General features: G+C 37.0%; 1 protein-coding gene and 1 long non-coding RNA gene across 2 annotated transcripts; both read right to left on the reverse strand.

The window, feature by feature from the left end:
* Positions 1 to 9,797: 9,797 nt before the first annotated feature.
* Positions 9,798 to 21,717, reverse strand: LOC143267653 (uncharacterized). Its single transcript, XR_013043019.1, has 3 exons — positions 19,976 to 21,717; positions 11,057 to 11,193; positions 9,798 to 10,010 (listed from the first exon to the last, which is right to left on the reverse strand). It is a non-coding gene; the product is annotated as an uncharacterized LOC143267653 (long non-coding RNA).
* LOC102912213 (olfactory receptor 14A2-like) lies at positions 15,555 to 17,450 on the reverse strand. Its single transcript, XM_006995726.4, has one exon. The coding sequence runs from the start codon at positions 17,414 to 17,416 to the stop codon at positions 16,475 to 16,477; it is 942 nt and encodes a 313-aa protein (XP_006995788.1). The 5' UTR covers positions 17,417 to 17,450; the 3' UTR covers positions 15,555 to 16,474.
* Positions 21,718 to 22,855: the final 1,138 nt, after the last annotated feature.

The following is a 22,855-nucleotide window of genomic DNA, read 5'->3' on the forward strand; positions in this document are numbered from 1 at the left end:
ACTGGGATATTTTCAGGCCCTGTGAGCAGGAAAGGGAAAAAATGAAGAAATATGATCATCACCCTAAGTAATAACACCGATAACAGAAATGCTCAATGGGATAGAATTCAAGAATGTACATGTAAGTTGCAAACACATTTTCAAAAATACTCTCATTTCTTTCTCCTTTCTTCTCAGTCTCTTGCCCTCTCTCTCTCCCTATTGTTTTTTGTGTATATCTCTCAGCCTTTCTCTCCTCCCTGACTCCCTTCTCTCTCTCTCTCTCTCTCTCTCTCTCTCTCTCTCTCTCTCTCTCTCTCTCTCTCTCTCTCTCTCTCTCTCTCTCCAGTCTTGGATTGTCCTTAAGGCTCTATACATGCAAACTAGATTTTCTGTTATGATTCAGTTATGGAACCTTAACTCTTCTGAGTAGCATAAAAATACGTGCTATAAATTAGTGTATAATTTTAAGTCTATGGTCATAGTTTAGGGAGATATTTTCATGGTTTTAGGAAGGTCTTGTTTCCATTTAAGTGTCATAACTTATTATTTATGAATATATCATTAGGCAATAGAAAAGGATTTTGAATATTTGAATGACAGTGTCATTGTAGTTTTAAAGATATATCTAAAAATTTCCTTAATATGATAATTAAACACATATCAAAAGATCATATTACCCAATATAATATACAATTTCTATGCATCAATATGCATAAACAAAAGAAAATGAAGAAAAATAAATACATTAAAGTTAAAAATAAAATGTAATGGTTACTTTTAATTTTATAGACACAAACTTGGATTTATATTAGATGGCTATGAGTTTGAACAACAAAAATTTGACCATTTTACTGTAAAATTTTGTCTACTCTTAACAGTTTTCATGAAGAAATTTTAGAAAATTATAACTTAGATTTAGATAATGCTTTACCTTAAACCACTAAAAATGCGCAGTGGAATACAAAAGGTCAGATAAAAGCTTAACATCTCTACCACAAATTATTTTGCATTTGAGTGTTTAAGACATTCAGAGAAACTGAAGCTCAACTCTGGGGACAAGCACTGTGTCTACCTCTAGCCAGTAGTGCTGTCCCTTAAAGGTTGAAAAAAAAAGTTAGATTAACTAGGATGTTTCCAATTTATTACCAGCATCTTTTACATCATCTACAAAGGATCACGAGGAAGTCTTTATTCCTTAAAACCTTTCTTGAACAGTGGAGGACTGTAGACAGATGACTCAATGATGAAGCTGACCTAGGAGTATTAATCAAACTGGGAAGAAATATCAAATCTTCCAAATAAAACCTCTGGCATGTATACAGCCAAGAAAGCAAATCAAGACTTTTCATCCTGACATTTCTCTTTAGGTTAAACAGGGATTGCCTCTCTAAACAGAGTCAACTGTAATTATCTGGACACTGTTGAGACACTGTGATCAGACTGAGATAAGAGTCAACCTGACCACAGCCTGACCCAGCAGTTATTATGGACTTTCCCTGTTTAATCTTGGAGTTTTTGTCAATGTTTCACAATACAAGGCTATCCAATATAGTTATATTTGCTAAATCCCTTTCCTAACATTCTCTTTTATATTTAGCACTTGATTTCTGTCAGATCAGATTCTCCTAATGTGCTGTAATGTTCAAAAGCCAGGATTCGGATTGTATAAGTTTCCTTTAAAAAACTCCAACCAAATATTCCCTCATTTTCTTGTGTATTTTTATAATGTTATATTGTTGAAAATTCACTTTTCAACATTATCTGGTATGTCCTGATACAAGTCAAGTGATGTATGTTCAAATTATATTATTTGGTTACTAGGTCAACATTATTTAGATAATTCTATTCTTCACTGAAATACAAGTAGGCAAATCTCTCTCCCTCCCTCCCTCTCTCTCTCTCTATCTGTCTCTCTGTCCTCTGTCTCTGTCTCTGTCTCTCTCTCTGTCTCTCTGTGTGTGTGTGTGTGTTTATGTGTGTGTGCCATGAATAAATGATTGAGAGTAATATATAGGGTACAGGGGCATCTTCTCCACTAGATTGGGCAAAGTAAAGTATGTACAGCATGTACAAATATTTTACTAAACAACAAGAAGTCTTGAAATGGCATGATTTATTGCAATAAAAGATCATGATTTGTTTAAAAAAATCAGTTGGTTGCTTAAGCTGAAGGTAATTCCACCAACGTTGCCAGAACAAGGGTATAGGACAAAGTCCTGTAGAGATGGCATATAGGAAAGCACCTCTCTAATGCAACATGAGATGAATTCTCTCTGGAATATTTACAGAAAAGCTATCTGTGTACACAGTAAAAAATTTGTTCTACTGGGGTGAGATTATAGACACTTGCCAGAATATTATAATTCTCAGGCTGTGGAAAAACAGAAAGAAGGCAAATATGAGATACAAAGGCGAATAAATCACTACTAATTTACATTGCTCTTGATAACCTTCCCAATTTCCTCTATATCTACAATATTTTTAAAATATTTTAAACAGCATATTTTAATATTTTACCAATGGAAATTGGAAATTTGTACCTTACCAAAATTCAGATTCTTCACATTTCCAGAGAAGTTACTCTAGATTTTCCAGCAGGTCGAATTGAGAAGGTAAATTTCTTTCAAATCTGTAAGAGCTCAGTTTAATATTGGATCACCTGAAAGGAAAAAAGAACATGTAGCTGTCATTGCGAAATTCTGAAATCATATTCATAACATATTGAGGTTGTTATAAAACTCGAAATTCTGAGCTAAACTGTATTTGTTTCTTATCTAAAGAAAGTATGAGCAACAAGGAAATATTTTATCTTTTTATAAATTTTGATCTGTATTCACTTGAATCCATATATATAATGAACATATTCCTAACCTTTTTAAGTCACTTGCTACTCCGTGGGAGTCCCAAGAGGCAATTCTTTCTGGATAGTCTTACTAAGAACCCAGATAAAGACAATTAGTGTTGCAATAATTGTTGTTTTCTAAAAATGATAGTTATCACTTCCAGGAAATACATTGGAACAGGTCAAAAAGAACATGGTGATATTTTCCTCAGAATTAAATTAATAATGTATTTGCTTAGTTACACTAAATATAGAGTTGGAGGCAATGTTAGACTTGTAAAAGTAATTTACAAAATATAAAATTAGGAATTATATTTAAAGACACTTGTAATCCCACTTGCATTAATTACTTTTCTCAAGGTTGTGGCAAAATATATGGGGAAAAAGGCATCATGAGAAAGGAAGAACTGAGGTTAGTTGCAGGTGCACTGCATCATGGCAGAGAATGAATAGTTCAGGATCTTGAAACAACTGGACACACTGTACCAACAATGAGAAGGCAGAAAATGACAAACTATACAGCTATAATGGTAATCTTTCCAGCTTCTGGTTTTATGCCCAGGAATTAAATATAGAAAATAGATCCTCCCACACCCAGGGTACATCCTCCTACCAAGGTCAAGCCTCATAGAAAATGTGCTTAGAGACAATTGGTCTCTAAGTCTCTAGGCCAAAATAATATATCATCAAATTGATAGTGAACATTAGCCATCTCAACTCTATTCCTTGTCAACTTGGTGCCCAAATGCATTTCTTTTAAATCATAACCCTACATAGTGGTTCTTTAAGTCTCACATTAATTTTATAATGACAAGTATGCTTATCCCACGTCTAAATATCCCTAAAGTCTTAGGAGTTCTAATAATGTTCAAACACCTGTTTTCCATGGTCTTGGAGAGATGACTAAGGGGTTAAAAGCTGGTACTGCTTATGTCGAGGACTCGAGTTTGTTTCCCACCACCCATATTAGGAAACCCACAACAGTCCATAGCTCCAGCTCCAATGACCTGTTCCAACATCTGTTGATATCCTCAACCACATGTACTCATGACTTCATAAGCATACATAGACATAAGTTTAAAATAAAATTGACATTTTTATGTGTATGATACAATTTTCTTTGGAAACTCAGAGCAATCTCTTGTGTAGCCTAAAAAAACAAAAACAAAAATCAAATTATATACTTTATACATTCAATGACACAGACAAAACATTCCCATTATTAAAAAAAATGAATAAAAAGCAAGGAAAGAACATTTAAAAGCAAGATTAAAATCAAATGTGGCAAACAACAAAACTTTTATGTTTGTATTTGGAATCTGGGTTTATGATTGAATCATCTGCATTTCTATAGCCTTGAGCAATCCCACTCATGCATATCTCCAACTTGTAGCTCATGTGCTTCTTCATTGAGCTGGCTCTACAGTACACCTGCAGCTTTCCTTGTTTGACACACTATGCTCTTGGTATTGCAAACACCTTGAAGTTTCATTATATCCTAAGGTTAGCTGTCCCAGTTCCTTCTCAAACCTTACTAGAAGGAAATCTAAATTAACTAGTCACATATTATCAGGCCTCTGCAGTTTCCTATAACCTTGGTTTGAGTCTCCCTTAACTAATCATTCTCCTATGCTATATTCCAGCAAACTATTGTGTATCAAACTTGTGACACTGATGATTTCTACTGTCAACTAACATACAGCTTGGATCCTGGACTACAGTTTCACTGCCCTATTTATGCCTTTGATGCTGTTCATGGAGAAATATGTCCCAGAGTAGGAATTTTGTAGTAGGGAATCACTAAAACATGCTTAGTTGAGGATCTTTTCTTTCAATGTGTTAACAAGTTCATAGGTGGTGTATTAGTCTCAAAGAACCTTCCTATTTTTCCATATATGAAATGGTGTTTTTGAATACTGGAAGGAACTAAAGAGGTTTTGTCTACCTTCATGGTTTACAACTTTAAATTTCATTAAAATCATTCCTCACCATTTGTAAGCTATTCTTATCTCTCAGAAGGATCTCACCATATGTTTGACTAAAAGCCCTGAGTAGTAACCACACCACTGTGTAATGTCATGCTTTCTTTAAGGTCCTATACGAAAGAATTTAGTCTAATACGTTTGAACTGACTGAACATTTCAGTATATGGGCAGACTGCATGTAGGACCATTGTCAGAGTACAAAAATGCTTCGAGACAAGTTTATGATGCCAATAGAGCCCATGTTTCCCATACAGAGCATCAGAAGTCTCCACTGTTCCATTTTGCTAGAAATTTTGACCTATGAAGATTCCTCCAAAAGGTCCCCTTAATCTATGCATTCTTAGGCTTTAAATTCTCCCACTCTCCTCCTGTAAATAAATTCTCAAATATTAAGAAACATATACTCAGATTAATCATAGCAAGAAAGCCACTCCTTGATTCTAATGTTCTGCTAGTTACATTTCAGGCTATTATGACAAAATAATTAAAACAACGATGTAATGGAGGTATTGCTCTTTTGCCTCATTGTTTGCTCATAGAGTCTATCACATTAGGGAAGTGATGATGGCAGATTCATGAGGTAGATGGGCAAAATGCATCTGTGGCTAAGAAGCAGATAGAGTTGAATTCTCTCACCCGACTTACCCTCACATTTTGATATCCCACAATAAATGGATGAGTCTTCCCAGCTCAGTTAAACATCTTTGAAAGTGTTTGTATCTGAGGTGATTCTAATACTTCTAAGTCACTAACCAACAAAAACATCCATACTATTCCTAATGCCTTTTCATCTTAATAATTTGACTCTGAGGGAATAGGTAAAGACTGTGATATTAATGTATTCAAATATTTGGTAGTAAAGAAACACATGATGCTTTTTTTGTTTGTTTTTCGAGAAAGGGTTTCTCTGTGTAGCTTTGGGCCTTTCCTGGAACTCACTTTGGAGACAAGGCTAGCCTCGAACTCACAGAGATCTGCCTGCCTCTGCCTCCCGAGTGCTGGGATTAAAGGCGTGCGCCACAACCGCCTGGCCTTCCCACATGATGCCTTTAAAAACTTTGCTCAGTCACCAAATCAGTAATCATGAAAAGCAAAATTAATCATAAAATTTATTTGTTATTTGGACCCTAATATTGAAAGATGCTCATTAAAATATTTAGCCACAATAACTCTGAATTCAGGTCACACTAGTTGAATATTAATCTAATAAGTACGTCTAGTTTCTTTTCATGTTTCTCTCATTCTTCATGTATACCACAAACTTTTCTTTATCCTATTCTCACTTCTAGACTTGAATGATGTATGAGAGGGTCAGGTTTGATGGATAGTATCCATGTTCCATTTGTCTTTTGTAACTTGAAAAAATTCAGTGGTTCTTCAGTCTAATTTTTCCTTTCTGAGCTTTGGTAATATAGAAGAACATAACATAGTAAATTATTTAAGGACATATGCCTTCATTTATGATTCTCTGCACATTATTTACAGTTGTATCTATATTTGCATGCCTCGTCCACATGCTATAGAATAAACATCTTCACAAGCACTCCACATTAACTTGTCTTTGCTATTTTAGTGGGCCACAAATCATTATTATTTTAATTTAATTTTATGCAATTTTGTGGCCCTAGGGAGCAGATTATTGGTTGAAATTATATTTAAAAATATTCTTACCACTCGAAATAAAAGAAAAAGGAAGAGATAAATAAGTGAATGAGCACAAGGGAAGGTGGTGGATAACATGAGGGAAATAAAATTCTATGTGTATATGAACAGACAATAATGAAATGCTAACTAAAGAAAATTTTAACTGAAGATCTTCACTTGTGCCTTGACAAGTTCACAAACCAATTTGCTATGTGTTTTATGTAGTTCATGTCATGATTCTTAAAGACTTTGTGATGAAAATTGTTTCTTAGGGTTTGCTTATAAAGTATCACTCACAGGCTCATGTTTTCACACTTTGTCTCCAGATGGTTAAGTTGTTTGTGTGATTTTTTTTTGGACTCATTACAAAGGGAGATATAGCTTGTGGATGGAGAAAAGTAGGGAAATTTCCTGATGCTTAGAGCCTAGCCCTTGTTCTAGTGCTGTCAGCCACCTGGTCAACCAGCATGTGAAGGGACACTGGAAATCCTCTCCAAATTGGACAAGCCTCTATAGATATAAGGCCTTTCCTAACAGGTTGGACTAGTACCTACTGAAACCAGAAGCCAAACTGAATCCTCCACCTCACCCATAAGTACTTGCTGTCATGTTTTCTGACATAGTCATGAAAGAAGAATTCTAATATGAAATAATCACATTCTTCTTTTATATATTTGCTTTGTGTTGTCTTCTTTCTTTCCAGGAATCTCTAGATCCAAGAAATGTCCAACATGTTCTCACTCAAACAATCCTAAAGTAGGCATAACTAACTTTTCAAATTTCTATGATCACACCAACCCTTTAAGAATCTTCCATGTAACAAAATTTCTTTGTACTCCTTCCCACTCTTAGATAGTACATGTGCCAAAGGATCTTGCCTAAAATTTATGTATATCATTTTCCTTTTATTTTTCATGTGGTTATGTGTTTCATTGGAAGCATTTATTTTATTTAAGCTAATTCATATCAGTTTTAAAGTACATTTTGTTCTAAACCTTTGATGACACATTTGTCACAAGTTAGGAAAATATGTTTCATCAAAGTAAAAGACATATAAAACTGTCATGAATAAGAAATGCTCAAATTTATGTCTTGGTCTAGGTCCCTGGAGCAGTTGAGGGGGCCATGTTGGTATGTGAGGACCATGCTGTCATAGGAGCCATGCCAATCTCGGTGGCCTGAACATCCATCTAGGGCAGTGGTGACATCCTGATCTGTGATGTTGCCAAGGAACATGTCTGGGTCCATAGCCCTATGGAGGCCCAGATCTGTGTTAGTGTCCCTGGCCCATCTTGCCACTAAGTGTCATTTGGATACACAGCATCTGGATCACAACCTTTAACCACATTAGTATCTGAGAGCTATCCTGCTACTAGAAGGGTCAGTCTGATTTGGGTGGCCAGTGCTGTCAACAGAGGTCATGCCATCATCCAGACCTGGGCTGTGGCCAAGGGCCATGTCTAGTTTCATAGCCCTGCCCCAGCCAGGGTCTTTGTTGATGCCTATAGCTCCTAAGACCATCAAAGAATCTGCCATTGCCAGGGGTCTGGGCTACCACATAGGGTCATATCAGTTTTCATGGGCCACACTACCTTGGGGACCAGGCTGGGCCAATTGCCCTGCACTTCTACCTGGGGCCATGCTGACATCTGGGTCCAGGCTGATGCCTAGAACCATGACTGCGTACATGATCCTCCCACAGCCAGGGTCTGTAATGATGTCTGTGGCCCATGTTGCCACTAAAGACCACATAGACACCTGGGGTCTGGGCCACAATTTGTAGCCATGAGAGTATATGAGGACCATGTAGCCACTAGAGTCATGCTGATTTTAGTGGTCTGACTATCACTCAGGCCATGGTGTTATCTGGGCTAAGGCTGCCGCCAAAAGTGCCACGTCTGGATATGTGGCCCTGCAGCAGCCATGGTCTGATTTGATGCCCATGGCTCCTGTTACCACTGAGGGTCATGAAGGTTATCATGGTAGGTCAGCCACTTAAGACCATGTAAGTGACCAAGAATTGTGCTGCTGCTGGGTCCATATTGATCTGTGTGGTGCTACCATCCACCACCATGGCTGGTGCTACCACCTGGGGCCATGGAGCATCTGGGAATGGGCCACTGCCTATGGCCATGCCAGGTCTGCAGCCCGGCAGTGGCCAAGGTCTGAGGTGATGTCTATCTCTCCTGTTACCATTGAGGGCTCTGCAGATGCCTAGATTTGGATCAATCACTGGAGACCATGCTGGTACCTGAGGACCATACTGCCACCATGGCTATACTGATCAGGGTGGCCTGTGCTGACATTGGGGCCGTGGGTGACATCCAGGCTGTGCTGAAGCCAAGGGCCATGTCTACGTTCATGGTCCTGCATCTGGTTTCTGTGAAAATGCCTCTTGCCCCGTTTTAGCACAGGAGGTCATTGGACCCATGCTGTACTGAGTCAGTTCCACCCTTCACTGCTCCTGAGATACTGGCCCAGCTCCTCACTGGGTACTCTAACAAGAGAGATGACCCGAGAGCTTGTTTCCCACACTCAGGAAAGATGGTCCTACCCCTAACCACAGGCATGCACCTTATCTGGGCAGCACACTAGAGTGGACCCTGTGGTCAAGAATGCAGGTGAGCTGACCCTGAGCATGTGAGAGCAGAAGAACTGGCTCTAACCTCCCTCCCCTACAGCATTTGGAAGAGAGGGCACTACACCTTGCCTGGGCAAAACAATAGAGCTGGCCTTGGTGATGTGACAAAAAAAAATGTATTGGGTGAGCTAGTTAAGACAGTACTGGAGAGTGTACCTGGGTAGTGACAAGGAGGGAAAGCTGGTGGGCTGACCAATCCAGCTACCAAAAGGGCCCTGAACCAGGGCTATGAGTTGGCCCACCTCAACATCCAGTGAATCTATGAACTATTGGAACATCTGAAGAGGACAAAACAGCAGGATCTCCATAACATAGGACAACAACAGGATATCCAAGAGGAGCCCCAGTGAGAACCCGTTGTTGGTGGTGTAGCAGAAATCAGAGGCCTCAAGCCAGACCAATGACTGGAGACAATGAACACTTTCAAGTAAAGATGGACTAAAAGGTAAACTGTGTGACTCAACAGGTCACACTACAGCCTCCATGACAAGAGTCTTCTCTTTTTTCTTTTTTGTCTTGTTTGGTTTTTTGTTTGTTTGTTTGTTTGTTTGTTTGTTTTAAATGTGGTTTTGATTTTGGTGGGAGGTTGCAATGAGGCAGAAGGCAGATGCAAGGGAACTGGGAGATAAGTGGGATCAGAATGCACGATGTGCAAACCACAAAGAATCAATTAAAATTTAAAAAGAAAAGAAATGTTTTAATTGTCACTCTATTTCCCCAGTCTATGCAACAGCACTTTTATTGTTTTACTATTTATGTCTCATTTCTGAATGTGGAAATTCACACTTGGTTTCATCTGATGTAGCTTATTGCTCTGTCATGTATTGAACTCTTTATTCTTTAACTTTGTATGTGAAAGACACCACTAAATATCACTCAGCAGGAAAACTCCTTTCAATTTTCTTTTATAACACATCTGAAAAATAGTTAAGTGGGGTTGTTATTATTGCTGTGAGGTGTGTGTGTGTGAACAACAATAATTTTTAAACAGAACAAATGAATTTGAGATAAATGCATGGAGAACATGGAATGCGTGTGTAGTGGAAATGATATAAATACAATACACATGCATCAAATTTTAGAGAATTAAAATAAACATGAAAAAATAAATTTGAAAAAAGCCATCTTTGTCATGAAGTGTTTTCTCTGATAGTGTCAAAGTTTTGGGTTTTAACATTGAGGACTATGAGGTTTAATAATTTATGGAAAGACACAGTGGTGAGTAAGCAGAGGTTTATTTAAGAAGTGAAAGTACATCAGGAATGAACAAATGACAGAGTTTGCGACATTGCAAGAGAGACTCATGTTTTCAAAGGCAAGTTTGCTTCTTCTGTGTGTTAGCAGATGGGATTTAAGGGCTATCTTCAGTGTGATCAGGTTTACTTGTCTCTCATTTTTCTCTAAATCAGGTTCTTAGTTTGCACTGAAGTTGAGGTAGCCAAAGTAATGTACAAATAGTGAATGAAATCAAGAGTTGGCACAGTCAGCCCAACTTTTCCATAATTTATGCTTACTGCTCAAGTTCTACCAGAAGAAGGTGATATTCTAATCATTTGCAGAGGCTTCAGTATTGCTTAGGATTGTGTATATAGGCATAGTATGAAATCATCAAATCAGATAGCGGAAAGTTTGATCTCTTTATTTCTGAATGATTGAGAAGAATACATTGACTTTTTTGTCTTATTGTGTACTAGACAAAGATGAGATAGGATGAGATAGGATAATGAAAGCACTAAACACTGACCTGATCCATGCATGATTTCCAGCTAGTACTGCTTTGTCAAACTGACAATAGAATGTCCTTAACATAATTGAAAGTGAGAATAATATTATAGAAATTAATAGAAACTAGATTTTTAAGATCCAAAGCTCACTTTGATAAAACAATGTCTCCAGAAGATAATATACACTAAAGAGCATTCTTTCCCATCAAGTTTACACTAACAATAGAGCCCTTGTTACCTTCATGAAGACTTATAAGCCAAATCTCCACTGTTTTCATTTCTCTGAGAATTCTGACCTCTGAAGTTTCCACCAGAATGTCCTACTAATCTCTGAATTCTTATTATTTTACAGTTTTATATTCTCCAACTTTCATCCTGTAAATAAAGCCCTTGATATTGAGAGAGTATAAGGTTTAACATAACAAGGCCCCACTTCTTGATATCAGTGATCTGTATTTGTTACCTTTAACACTGACAAAACACTTGAAATAGCAATTTAATGAAGTAATTGCTATTTTGCCCCTATGGCTTCCTGATATAGTCAATCATGTTGGGGAAGAGACTGTGGCAGCACCTTGAGGCAGATGATCACAATGCATTTGTGGTTAAGAAACAGAGAGAGATAAATACATTCTTTCACCATGCTTACCCCTCCTTTTGATTTAGCATGTGTCTTAGACATTGTTCTATTGTTGTAAATAGTTACCATGATCACTGCAATTCTTATACAAGAAAACATTTAGTGGGGGCTTGCTTACAGTTTAAGAGGTTTATTTCAACATTATCATGGCAATTAGAATGGTAGCATGCATTCAGACTTAGTGCTAGAGATGTATCTGAGAGCTCTACATCCAGATCCTCAGGAAACAGAGAGAGCCACTGAGCCTGCCTTAGGACTTTAAAACCTTAAAGCCCATCCTCATTAATACATTTCATCTAACAAAGCCATACTTCCTAATCTCTTTCAAATAGTGCCACTCCCTGATAACTAATCATTTAATTATATGACCCTGTGGTGGGCACTCTCAACAAACACTGCATTCCATTTCCTGGCCCCATGAGCTTTTAGCAATATCATAATTCAAAATTGTTTTTCAGTCCAATTTCAGTCCACACTTACAGTTTCACATTCTCAAAACTGCTTAAAATTCTGAAATTCAAAGTCTCTGAGACTCATGTCATTTTTCTAATTTTAATTCCCCCATCAAATCAAAATGCAGATCACATGTCTCCAACACACAATGGCACAGAATATACATTACCACTCAAAAGGGTGGGGATGAAACATAATGAGAAAATACTGTACCAAAGCATAACAGAAGAGCAGCAGAGCAAATTCTAAATTCCACATCTCCATATCTGATATCAAAGGACTTCTCAGCTTTCCAACACCTTTCGGCTTTTTTTTTTTTTTTTTTTTTTTTGTCTGAAACACACTTCCTTTTCTGGGGTAGTTCCATACCCAGTCTCTAGCTCTTGGTGTCAGGTATCCCAAACCACTGATATCTCCAACATCTTGGAGTCTTCAATACAATCTAGGCCTGGCTTTCATAGCTTCATGCTATGACCCTTCTGAGCCTCTAGGCAGGCACACCACTGACACATCGCTGGCCTCAGGCCTCTCTTAACCACAGTGTGGGAATCCACACTTCCCTTATACTCTTGATTCTAAAGCCAGAACATGTGGCCAAAGCTGTCAAGTTCTTCTGGTTGCTGGGCCTAAAATGTGGCCCCATTGCTCAAATACATTTTCAACACCTTAAAAGTTCTTTTAGAGTTCCCTCAATAATTTTCTTTAATAATTTTCAAAAGTTGGAAACTTAGCTGGGTGGCTTCTTTCCCTGAAGTCACCATTCCTTTCATTCCACTTAGCATCAGCTTCTTCTCTAAAATTTTTATTTCCTTGAGCAATGGTCTTAATTCCATTGTATTTCCTGGTGCTCCTTTTCACCTCAAACATAACTTTGTATATATTTCCTTTCTCAGCTTTTTCCTTTTCATTACAGATCTGCATAAGTACAGCTACAATGACTGACTGTATGACACAGCCAATACTAGGCTGTCTTAAAAATCCCCTCTGTCAACGCCATTAATATAAACCTCTTCAATTTAGCCTCAGACAATTTTTTTTCAGATAAGGGCAAAATTATCCACATTCTTAGCCAAAATATCACAAGGATGTCTAGTCCACTTATTAATATTCCTCTCCTCTGAAACTTTTTGAGATGGGCTATTATTATTTACATTGATCTCAGTACAATTGCCTACCATGTTTCTAATAGTATAGCTCATTAAAACTGCTTAAGACATTCATCTGCTTTACTCATTCAAAATTCAAAATCCACATCTGGCAACAAAAAACATGATCAAGCCTTTCACAGCATGTCCTGTTCCCTTGTGCCAGCTTCTGTTTTAGTGAGCATTCTATTGCAGTGAAAAGACACAATGATCGAAGCAAGTCTTATAAAAGAAAACAATTAATTTGGAACTTACTTAAAGTTTTAGAGGTTTAGTCCCTTATCGTCATGTTGAGGGAGAATGGCAACATACAGGCAGACACGAAGCTGGAGAAGTAGCTGCTGTGGTGATATATTGTGTACCCTAATAAACTTGCCTGAGGATCAGAGGACAGAGCCAGCCACTAGATTAGACAGAGAGGTCAGGCAATGGTGGTACACACCTTTAATCCCAGACCTTGAGATCTCATGCCATTGCTTGGGAAACACACACACACTGAACTAGCCTACCCCAGTAATCAGATTGGTGAATACCCTATGATCACAGAGCCTTCATCCAGTAACTGATGGAAGCAGATGTAGAGATTCAAAGCCAAGCAACAGGCTGAGCTCCAGGAGTCCAGTTGAAGAGAGGAAAGAGGAATTATATGAGCTAGGGTCATCAAGATCTTGATGGGGAAATCTACAGAAGACAATCAAACCAAGCTAGTAGGAACTCATAACTTTAGACCAACAACTGTGGAGCCTGCATGGGACTGGACTAGACCCTCTACATAAGTGAGGCATTTGTGTAGCTAGGTCTGTTTAAGGGGCCCCTGGTTGTTGTATCAGGATCTGTCCCTGGTGCATGAGCTGGCTTTTTAGAGCCCATTACTTATGGTGGGATACCTTGCACAGCCTTGATGCAGGTTAAGGGGCTTGGACCTGCCTCAATTGAATGCACCAGACTTTGCTGACTTCCCATGGGAGGCCTTACCTTCTTGGAGGAGGTGGTGGGGGTGGGTTGGGAGAGGTGTTCAGGGGGAGCAGGAAGAGGGATGAGAGGGGAACATGTGGTTGGTATGTAAAATGAATAAAAGAATTCTCAATAAAAAAAGAAATTAAGTTGATGTGCAATCAACCATAATCTTGTACAGACAGCAGTTGGAGCTGAGTCAAGCATAGTAGGGACATTTCCTTATGCAATTTTGCTTGTCATCAAGTGTCACACAGAGGTTTTAGGAAACCATACATTGCTGATGGGTTTGGTTATTGACAGTGGTTTTGAGGATCCCAGGGTGCACCCTAGAATGATGAGTCCCTTTGTATTTTGTTTGGATAAAGAGGGTTAAGTGATTTGTCTCAGTATGTGTGAGGTTAATGTAGGATAGGATAATAGGGGAGATGGACATCGCTTCCATTCATAACTCAGACTGATGACTTTGTCAGAGTGACTATAAAACATTGTTAATATAATTGAAAGAGACAATACATTCTAAGTATTATATTTTTCTAGAAATTAAAACTAAATTATATGTAAAAGAGATATTTTTTCTGATAAAATATAGAATGTCCAAAGAAATTACATATATGGTAAAGAAAGTATTTTGTAATTAGGACACCAATAAATACACCAAAGGAAATCTTTAATAGAAAAGTGATTTCTTCTGCAATTATAGTCAGTTCCATATGCTTCACTAGACAGTGATGGGAACATTCACCTGCACATAGTTATAGGTAATACTTTTCTGGCCTGCAGATTGGCTGACAGATATACATGAATTACTGTTATGTTAACCGTTCCCATGGAGAAAAAAAACAAAAAATATTTACTCAAACCAGATAGATGTCGGGCAGTGGTGGTACAAGCCTTTAATCTTAGCACTTGGGAGGCGGAGCCAGATGGATCTCTGCAAGTTCGAGGCCAGCCTGGTCTACAGAGTGAGATCCAGGACAAGCACCAAAACTACACAGAGAAACCCTGTCTTGAAAAACAAAAAAAAAACAAAAAAAAAAAAAAAAAAAAAAGATAGACAACCAAAGAAAGACCAAAGTAATTCCACCATAGTCCACTGTGATGAACCAGTGGGTTTATTGGGATTACTTATTTACAGGAGCACGGAGGATTCAAACTCGCTATAGCCCAGAAAGCTCTCATTCACCATAGCTGTAGTTCTAAAGCTGCAGTTTCACATGTAGTTTGCATGCAGTTTCACAGATCAGTGAACATTGCTCAGGCACCCAGAATACTCAGAGCATCTCCTCACCCTAGAAATTATTTAACACTTTTGTAATTTTGGGGTACTCTTTATGAATTCTTTAGGCAGTGGTACTCAACTTTCTTTTTTCAGTTTTTTGAGACAGGGTTTCTCTGTGTAGCTTTGTGCCTTTCCTGGAACTCACTCTGTAGCCCAGGCTGGCCTTGAACTCACAGAGATCTGCCTGCCTCTGCCTCTAGAGTGCTGGGATTAAAGGTGTGCACCACCATTGCCCAGTACTCAACTTTCTTAATGCTACAGTTTCTGATGTGGTGACCCACAACCATAAAATTATTTTGTTGCTATTTCATAAGTGTAATTTTGCTACTTTTATGAATAGTAATGTAAATATATGATAAGCAGAATATTTGATATGCAATCCCTGTGAAAGTGTCGTTGGACTCCACACACACACACCCGCAATGGTTAATGAACTCTAGGTTAAGGAGCACTGCTAATGATCTTGTAAGGTTATTTAATTCCTCAGGTTCATCAGCCTGCCATGCCTCAACTGTAAGTAATGTTTCTATTTATAAGAAACTGCAGAAAAAGAGCCACAAAATTTCTGTCTCTAGTCCAGTGTCCTTCTGATAATACCCTCAACCAAAGGGCTATAATTTATCTTTTATAACTTGGCTCATATAATCTTTCTGCATATTTGTTTTTGCTTTAAGCATTTGACACTGCTTTAAGGATTCATTACTACTTTAAGGATTGAGCTGAATCTCCAGAATGCTCTGTTTCTAATGTGTTGGTTTCCCTATTGTTTGTCTCACTACTAGAATGACTGTCTTGGAAACGATATGTGAATTTACCTTTATAGCTCATATGCCTTCTCCATTTGTTTATTTATTTTCATACTTTTGCAAATGAATACAATAAGGAGTTAACAAATGATTAAATATAGAATCTTACCATGAAAATGACCAATCCTTTCAGAAAATTATATTGCTCAAATGAAAACAACTTTATCACAAAAGAAAAGATACTTGTACTGTGGCTTTATATGTTAGTCTCATATAATCTAATTTTTCCGAACATAGAAAAAAATCAGCATTAATCTGAGTGTCTATTTACTAGGGGAAATATGAATATCTACCCTTATCTTTATATAGTCAAAAATGGCAAAATTTGCTTGTAACTCATGAGGCACTTATATCACTGACAGATACTTTAAAGTGTTCAGTGAAATGAAAACCCTAGGCGGAGATTTTGCTTCAACCTCTTCAGAGCACACTTGACATCCGTGTTCTTCAGGCTGTAGATCACAGGATTAAGTACTGGAGGTAACACAGTGTAGACCACAGAAAAAAGCCTGTCTGTAATTGATGGTATGTGGGAGGGCAGCTTCACATAGACGAAGCAAGCAGTAGCAATGAAAACAGTGAAAACAGTGAGGTGGGGGATGCACGTGGAAAATGCTTTGGACTGACCTTTAGATGTAGGAATCTTAAGCACGGTGGAGAAAATGTAAAAGTAAGAGATCACCACACAGATAAAGCAAGATACGCCCACACAAACACCAATTCCAAGACTTGAATAAATGACCACAAGTGTTTTGGAGCATGAAATCCTTAGCAATGAGGGAATATCACAAAAAATCTGCGGAATCATGTTGGAACCACAGAAGGGCATGGAAAATGTGCCAGCTGTATATATGACTCCAATTATTACCCCAATAGCCCAGGAAACCCCCGCCAAATGTACACAGGTGCCACCATTCATAATGGCATCATAGTGCAGAGGGCTGCAAATGGCAACATAGCGGTCATAGGACATGGCAGTCAGGACAAACACTTCTCCTGCTGCAAATGAAGTCATTAAAAATACCTGGAAGACACAACCAAGAGTGGAAATGGAATTGTTGTGAGTTAGGCTATTGACAAAGAAATTTGGAATAGGAACAGACACAAAAAGGGTATCTAGCAAAGACAAATTCTTCAAGAAGAAGTACATGGGTGTTTGAAGCTGCAGATCAAAGGTGGTGAGAGTGATGATGATCAGGTTACTTATTACAGCTGCCATGTACATCACTAGGAAGAGCACTCCACATAAAGTCTGTAGCTCATGGATGTCAGAGAACCCCATGAGGATGAATCCAGTAATTGCAGTGACATTGGGCATACTGGATTCTTTTCAGGCTCTTCAAGAGTAAAGAAAAAAATGATTAAATTTGGCATTTGACAAATGATAATACTGACATACAGAAATGCTCAGTGGAAAGGAGTTGAGATACCACACTTAAGGCACAAATGCATTTCCAAAAATTCATTTCTTTCCCTTTCCTCTCATAATCTTTCTCTCTCTCTCTCTCTCTCCCTCTCTCTCTCTGTATTCTCTCAGTGTGTCTGTCTTTCCATCCTTCTCCCTTCTCTTGCTCACTTCTCTCTGACTTTCTTCCCTTCTCTCTCTCTCTCTCTCTCTCTCTCTCTCTCTCTCTCTCTCTCTCTCTCTCTCTCTCTCTCTCTCCCTCTCCCCCTCTCTCTCTCTCTCCCTGTCTCTGTCTCTCTCTCCCTGTCTCTGTCTCTCTCTCTGTTTCTCTCTCTCCTTTGATTGTCCTTAAGGCTCTCTATATGCTAACCACATTCTATAATTGAGCTATAGAATCTTAACTCCTCACCATTTTAAAATAAACTCTGAGTAGCATGAGCAATGTGTGATATAAATTACCCTTATTTTTAAGTAAGTAGTCATAATTAGTCTAGGAAGAACTTTTGTGGTTTGGAGAGGTCTTGTTTCCATTTAAGTGTTAATTTGTTGTTTTTTATTAATACTGAGTCTATTTCAGCAAGCAATAAGAAATAATTTTGAATGTTTGAACAACAGAGGCATGATAGATTGATATAAAGATATGTCTAAATATATTTCAATATGGTAAGTACATTTCCACATATAATTCAAAATTACTGTGCACTAGTACACAGTAATAAGCAAAGGAAAATGCAGAAAAATAAAATACATAAAAGCTAAAAATAAAACATGGGGTTTCACTTAGCTCTGCAACCACATCCTTGCATTTGTATTAGATAGCTATCAGTTTGGGTAATAGAAATTGGATAAATTTGCTGAGCATTTCTGTCAACTTTTCTCTTAACAGTCTTCATCAGTAATTCTTAAGAAAATAATAATGGGGTTTTAGATACTACTTTACCTAAAACCACAGCAAATGTCCAATGGAAAGCTAATGGTAAGAGAAAAGCTTTACATCTCTCCAATAGTTTCCTTTGCATTTGATTTTTTTAAACTTTAAGACAAATTGTTGCTCAACTTGGAGGATAAGCATGGTGTTTTTCTCAAGCCAGTATAATCTCTTTTTAAGGATGAAAAAAATAACCAGGATATTTACAATTTATTAACTTCCATATTTTACATCATGTATTCCATACTACAAAGGACCACCAAGTAGTCATCATTCATTTCCTTGCTTCAACAGTGGAGGATTGTAGGCAAGTGACTCACTCCTGAGGCTGACCCCATGAGAAGTGATAAATATTAACGAGGAACAAATATCAGTATTCTAAATGATAAAACAACTTGCAAAGCAAATAAAGCATCTAATAACACTCCCCTTTCAATTAAACAGGTGTTGCCTCTCTAAGCAAAGTCAACTGTAATTACCTAGACACAGCTGAGACTGTATGATCAGACTGAGATAAAAATAAACCAGAGCACAATCTGACAGAGTAGTTTTTATGTTTTTTCCCTCTTTAATCATGGAGTTCTTCTGAGTACTTCTGAAGACAAGGTTATTCAATACAATTATATTTACTAAGTTCCTTTCTCACCTTTCACTATTATGTTCAATGTTTGATTTCTGTGGAGATCAACTATTCCTAATATACTGCGACTTTCTAAAGCCAGAATCCCAGTTGCATAGGATTCCTTATTTTCTTGTATATTTTATCAAGCCATATTGTTTGTAATTCACTTTTAAATATTACCTGATATGTCCTGATGCCACTCAAATGGTTTTTTTTGTGCACACTATATTATTTACTAGGTTAAAATTAATTCCATAATTCTGGGGGTTGGAGTGTTTGTGTGTATGTATTTGTGTTTGTGTGTGTGTGTGTGTGTGTGTGTGTGTGTGTGTGTGTGTGTGTGTGTGTGAGAGAGAGAGAGAGAGAGAGAGAGAGAGAGAGAGAGAGAGAGAGAGAGAGACTAATATAGAGAATATGGGAGCATCTTATTCTCCACAGGAGGCAAAAAAAAGAATATACCAGTATGTACATATGTTCTATTAAACAACAAAAATCTTCAGATGTTATATTTTAGGTCAATAAATTATTACAATTTACAGATTCAGCAGTTGGCTGCTTAAGCTTAAGGCAATTCCAATAAAGTTGTCAGGACAAGTATACAGAATAAAGATCTCTAAAGATGACATTTAGGAAAGCACACCTCTAATGCAACATAAGGATAGATCTAATTTGGACATTTTAGAGAGTAGCTCTCTGTGTGTTCAGGAAGAAGGTATGGTAGAGGGCTGAGATTCAGCTATAACAACCAGGAGGTTTACAAAATACAACAACAGGCAAATACGAGAAATAAGTGTGAATCAATTACTGCTGAATTTCATTGCTTTTCATATCTGTTTCAATTTCCTCAACATCTATCATATTATTTAAATTGTTTTAGAGAGCATATTTTAACATTTTATTCATGGAAATTTGAAATTTGTACCTTAAAACAATTCAAATTCTTCACATTCCAAGAAAAGAGTTACTCTTCAGGTACTCTTTTCTATAGTACACTTTTGCAGTGGATCTCCTGGAAGGAAAATAGCACATGTAGATCTCATTTGGAAAACCTAAAATCATCTCATATTTTTGCATCTTTAGTGCTGTGAGAAAACTCAAATTTTCTTTGCTAAACTGTGATCAGTTTTCATTGTGAGTATACAAATAAAAGACAAAAATAAAAATATTTTACCTTTTTGCAACCTTTAATGTGGATTCACTTGAGACCTTGTATAATCCAAACATTTCTAACAGACCTTTTAAAGTCACTTGGCTACTCCCTGGGATTCCCAAAGGCAAACCTTTCTGAGTAGCCTTATTAAGAATCCTTGTCTTAAAACAATTAGAGTTGGAATAATTGGTGCTTCATACAGAACACATTACCTAGTTCCCAGAAAATACACTGGGATAGATCATGAAGAACATGTTCATAGTTTCCCCATATTTAAATTAATTATGTATCTCTTTAGTTACATAGTGCATAGAGTTGGAGAAGGCATTATAGTTTTAAACAAATGTTATAAAATACAAAAATTATGAGTTATAATTAAAAACTCCTGCCATACCACCTGCATCAAATTCTTTTCTCGATGCTTTTGTCAAAATATATTAGGATAAAAGATAACATGAGAAAAAAAAGGACTGATTCTAGTTCATGGTTTTCAAATACAAGCACATCATGCACAGATAGCGCAATATAGGTTCATGAAAGAGCTGGTGGCAGCAGACCTACAGTGAGAAGGCAGAAAATGACAAACTATACCACTCTAATGATATTCTTCCCAGCTTCTTTTTTCTTCCCAAGACTTTAACATAGAAAATAGAGCCACCGTACTGTGTTTAACTCAGATGATTCAAGTTTGCTTTGCAACCTTCAGACACACTCTGAACAGGAATTTCTTTTTTGCATTCACTTATTTATCTTATTTTTTTATTATCATCTAACTATATCAAGCAGTTAAGAGCAGTAGCAACAGCCTATGCTATTTCAGTGGCCCCAGGGACCTTACATCTGAACAACCCATAGAAAAAGGTATCCTACATCTAGCACTGGACTCAATCCCTCTGGTTCTGTGGGCCAAAATAAATTCTTTCAACTCTTGTTGAATTTGGGCATATTATTGTATCTAAGAAACAGAAAAATAATTAATACACACTGAATTGTAAGATGGCATAGAAGAACATTTAGGAGAAAGGCAAATAAAGCATTGGGAAGAAATCATTTAAAAAAAGAAAGAAAAAATAGAGCCACCAACACCCAGAGTACATCTTCCCACCAAGCTTAAGCCACACTGGAAATCTTCATCCTCAGAGACACTTGATCTCTAAATTTAAATTTTAAATCTCATCAAATTGACAATGAATATTATCCATCTCAACATTATCCCATGTCAACTTGATGTTCAAAGGCATCACTTTAAAGCATAACACTACACATTGGTTATTAAAGTATTATGTATATGAATAAGAAATGTATAATGTTTTTCAAAGCCAGACATACTACAACTTTGAGTTTCAGTTGACAATTAGATCATGTACAGATCATGAACTTAAAAACAGTTATTTTATTTTAAATTATGTCATTGTATGAGTTTGACTTAGTAAGTACACATGAGTGAGGATGACATCAAAAGCCATAACAGATTATTTGGGCTGCACAGCCTAATATGAGCAATGGAAACAAAATCTGCCTCCTCAACAGGATGAGTATCAACTATTAACAATGGAGTACATTACTCCAAGACTCTGGACCATAGACATTTTAATAATGTTATAAGCATTAAGACTTTAGGTATTTTAGAGTTTTGTTAAATTAATTTAGCCTCAGGAAATGAACATGAAACTTTCAGAAGTTTGGTATAAAGTTATGCTTAAAAGTGATGCATTTTGGCAGCAAGTAGTCAAGACATAGAGTTGAGATGGCCAATGTTTCTTGTAAATTTGATTATATTTAATATAAACTAAGAAAAACAATTTGAGTATGTCTCTAAGAACATTTTCAGAGAGTATTGACCTTACTAGGAAGATGTAACCTGGATGTGGGTGACTATTTTCTGGATTTGTATCCTGGGAAGAAAAAGAGAAGTTGGCCAGAATACCATTAGAGTGATATAGGTAGTCATTTTCTGCTTTTGATTGTAGATACACTGTGACCATTATTTTGTGATCCTGCAACTAAGCTTTCACTGTCATTTGGACCGCAAAGCATGAGCTAAAATCAGTCTTTCCTTTCTCATGTTGACTTTTATCCAATATATTTTGGGACAACCATGAGAAAGTAATTAACACAGGATGTATGACTGAAGTGTCTATTCAAAGTTCCTAAATTTTGTATTTTGGAACATTTGTTTAAAACTTTAATGTTGCCTCCAATTCTATACACTGTACAATTAAGAAAATACATAATTAATATAATTCTTGGGAAAATATTAGCAGTTCTTCATGATGTGTTATAGTATATTATCATCAGGCTGAGTAATCTGGTATTTAAGAAATAGCAATTATTACAACACTAGCTATCTTAAGACATCCAGTCTTCATGAGGATATCCAGAAAGATTCTCCTTTGTGGATGCCCAGGATGTAGCCATGTGACTTAAAAATTCTTTTAGAAACAGTATGATTAAGTGATATTTCAAATGAATCTACATCAATGATTATGAAAAAGAGTAATATTTCCCTGAAGATTATATTTATATTCTCATGATAAGAAATTATTACAGTTTAGCTAAGAACTTTTAATTTTCTCACAACTCTCAAGACACAACAGTGTCATGATTTCAGTGTTTCTAAATGGGGCTATATGTTCTATATTCCTTTCAGAT

The sequence above is a fragment of the Peromyscus maniculatus genome, chromosome 1 (assembly GCF_049852395.1).
Source record: "Peromyscus maniculatus bairdii isolate BWxNUB_F1_BW_parent chromosome 1, HU_Pman_BW_mat_3.1, whole genome shotgun sequence".
Lineage (NCBI taxonomy): Eukaryota > Metazoa > Chordata > Mammalia > Rodentia > Cricetidae > Peromyscus > Peromyscus maniculatus.

Bases quoted from the DNA above. Each gene is read 5' to 3' on its own strand.
- LOC102912213 (XM_006995726.4), bottom strand. From the start codon at position 17,416: ATGCCCAATGTCACTGCAATTACTGGATTCATCCTCATGGGGTTCTCT.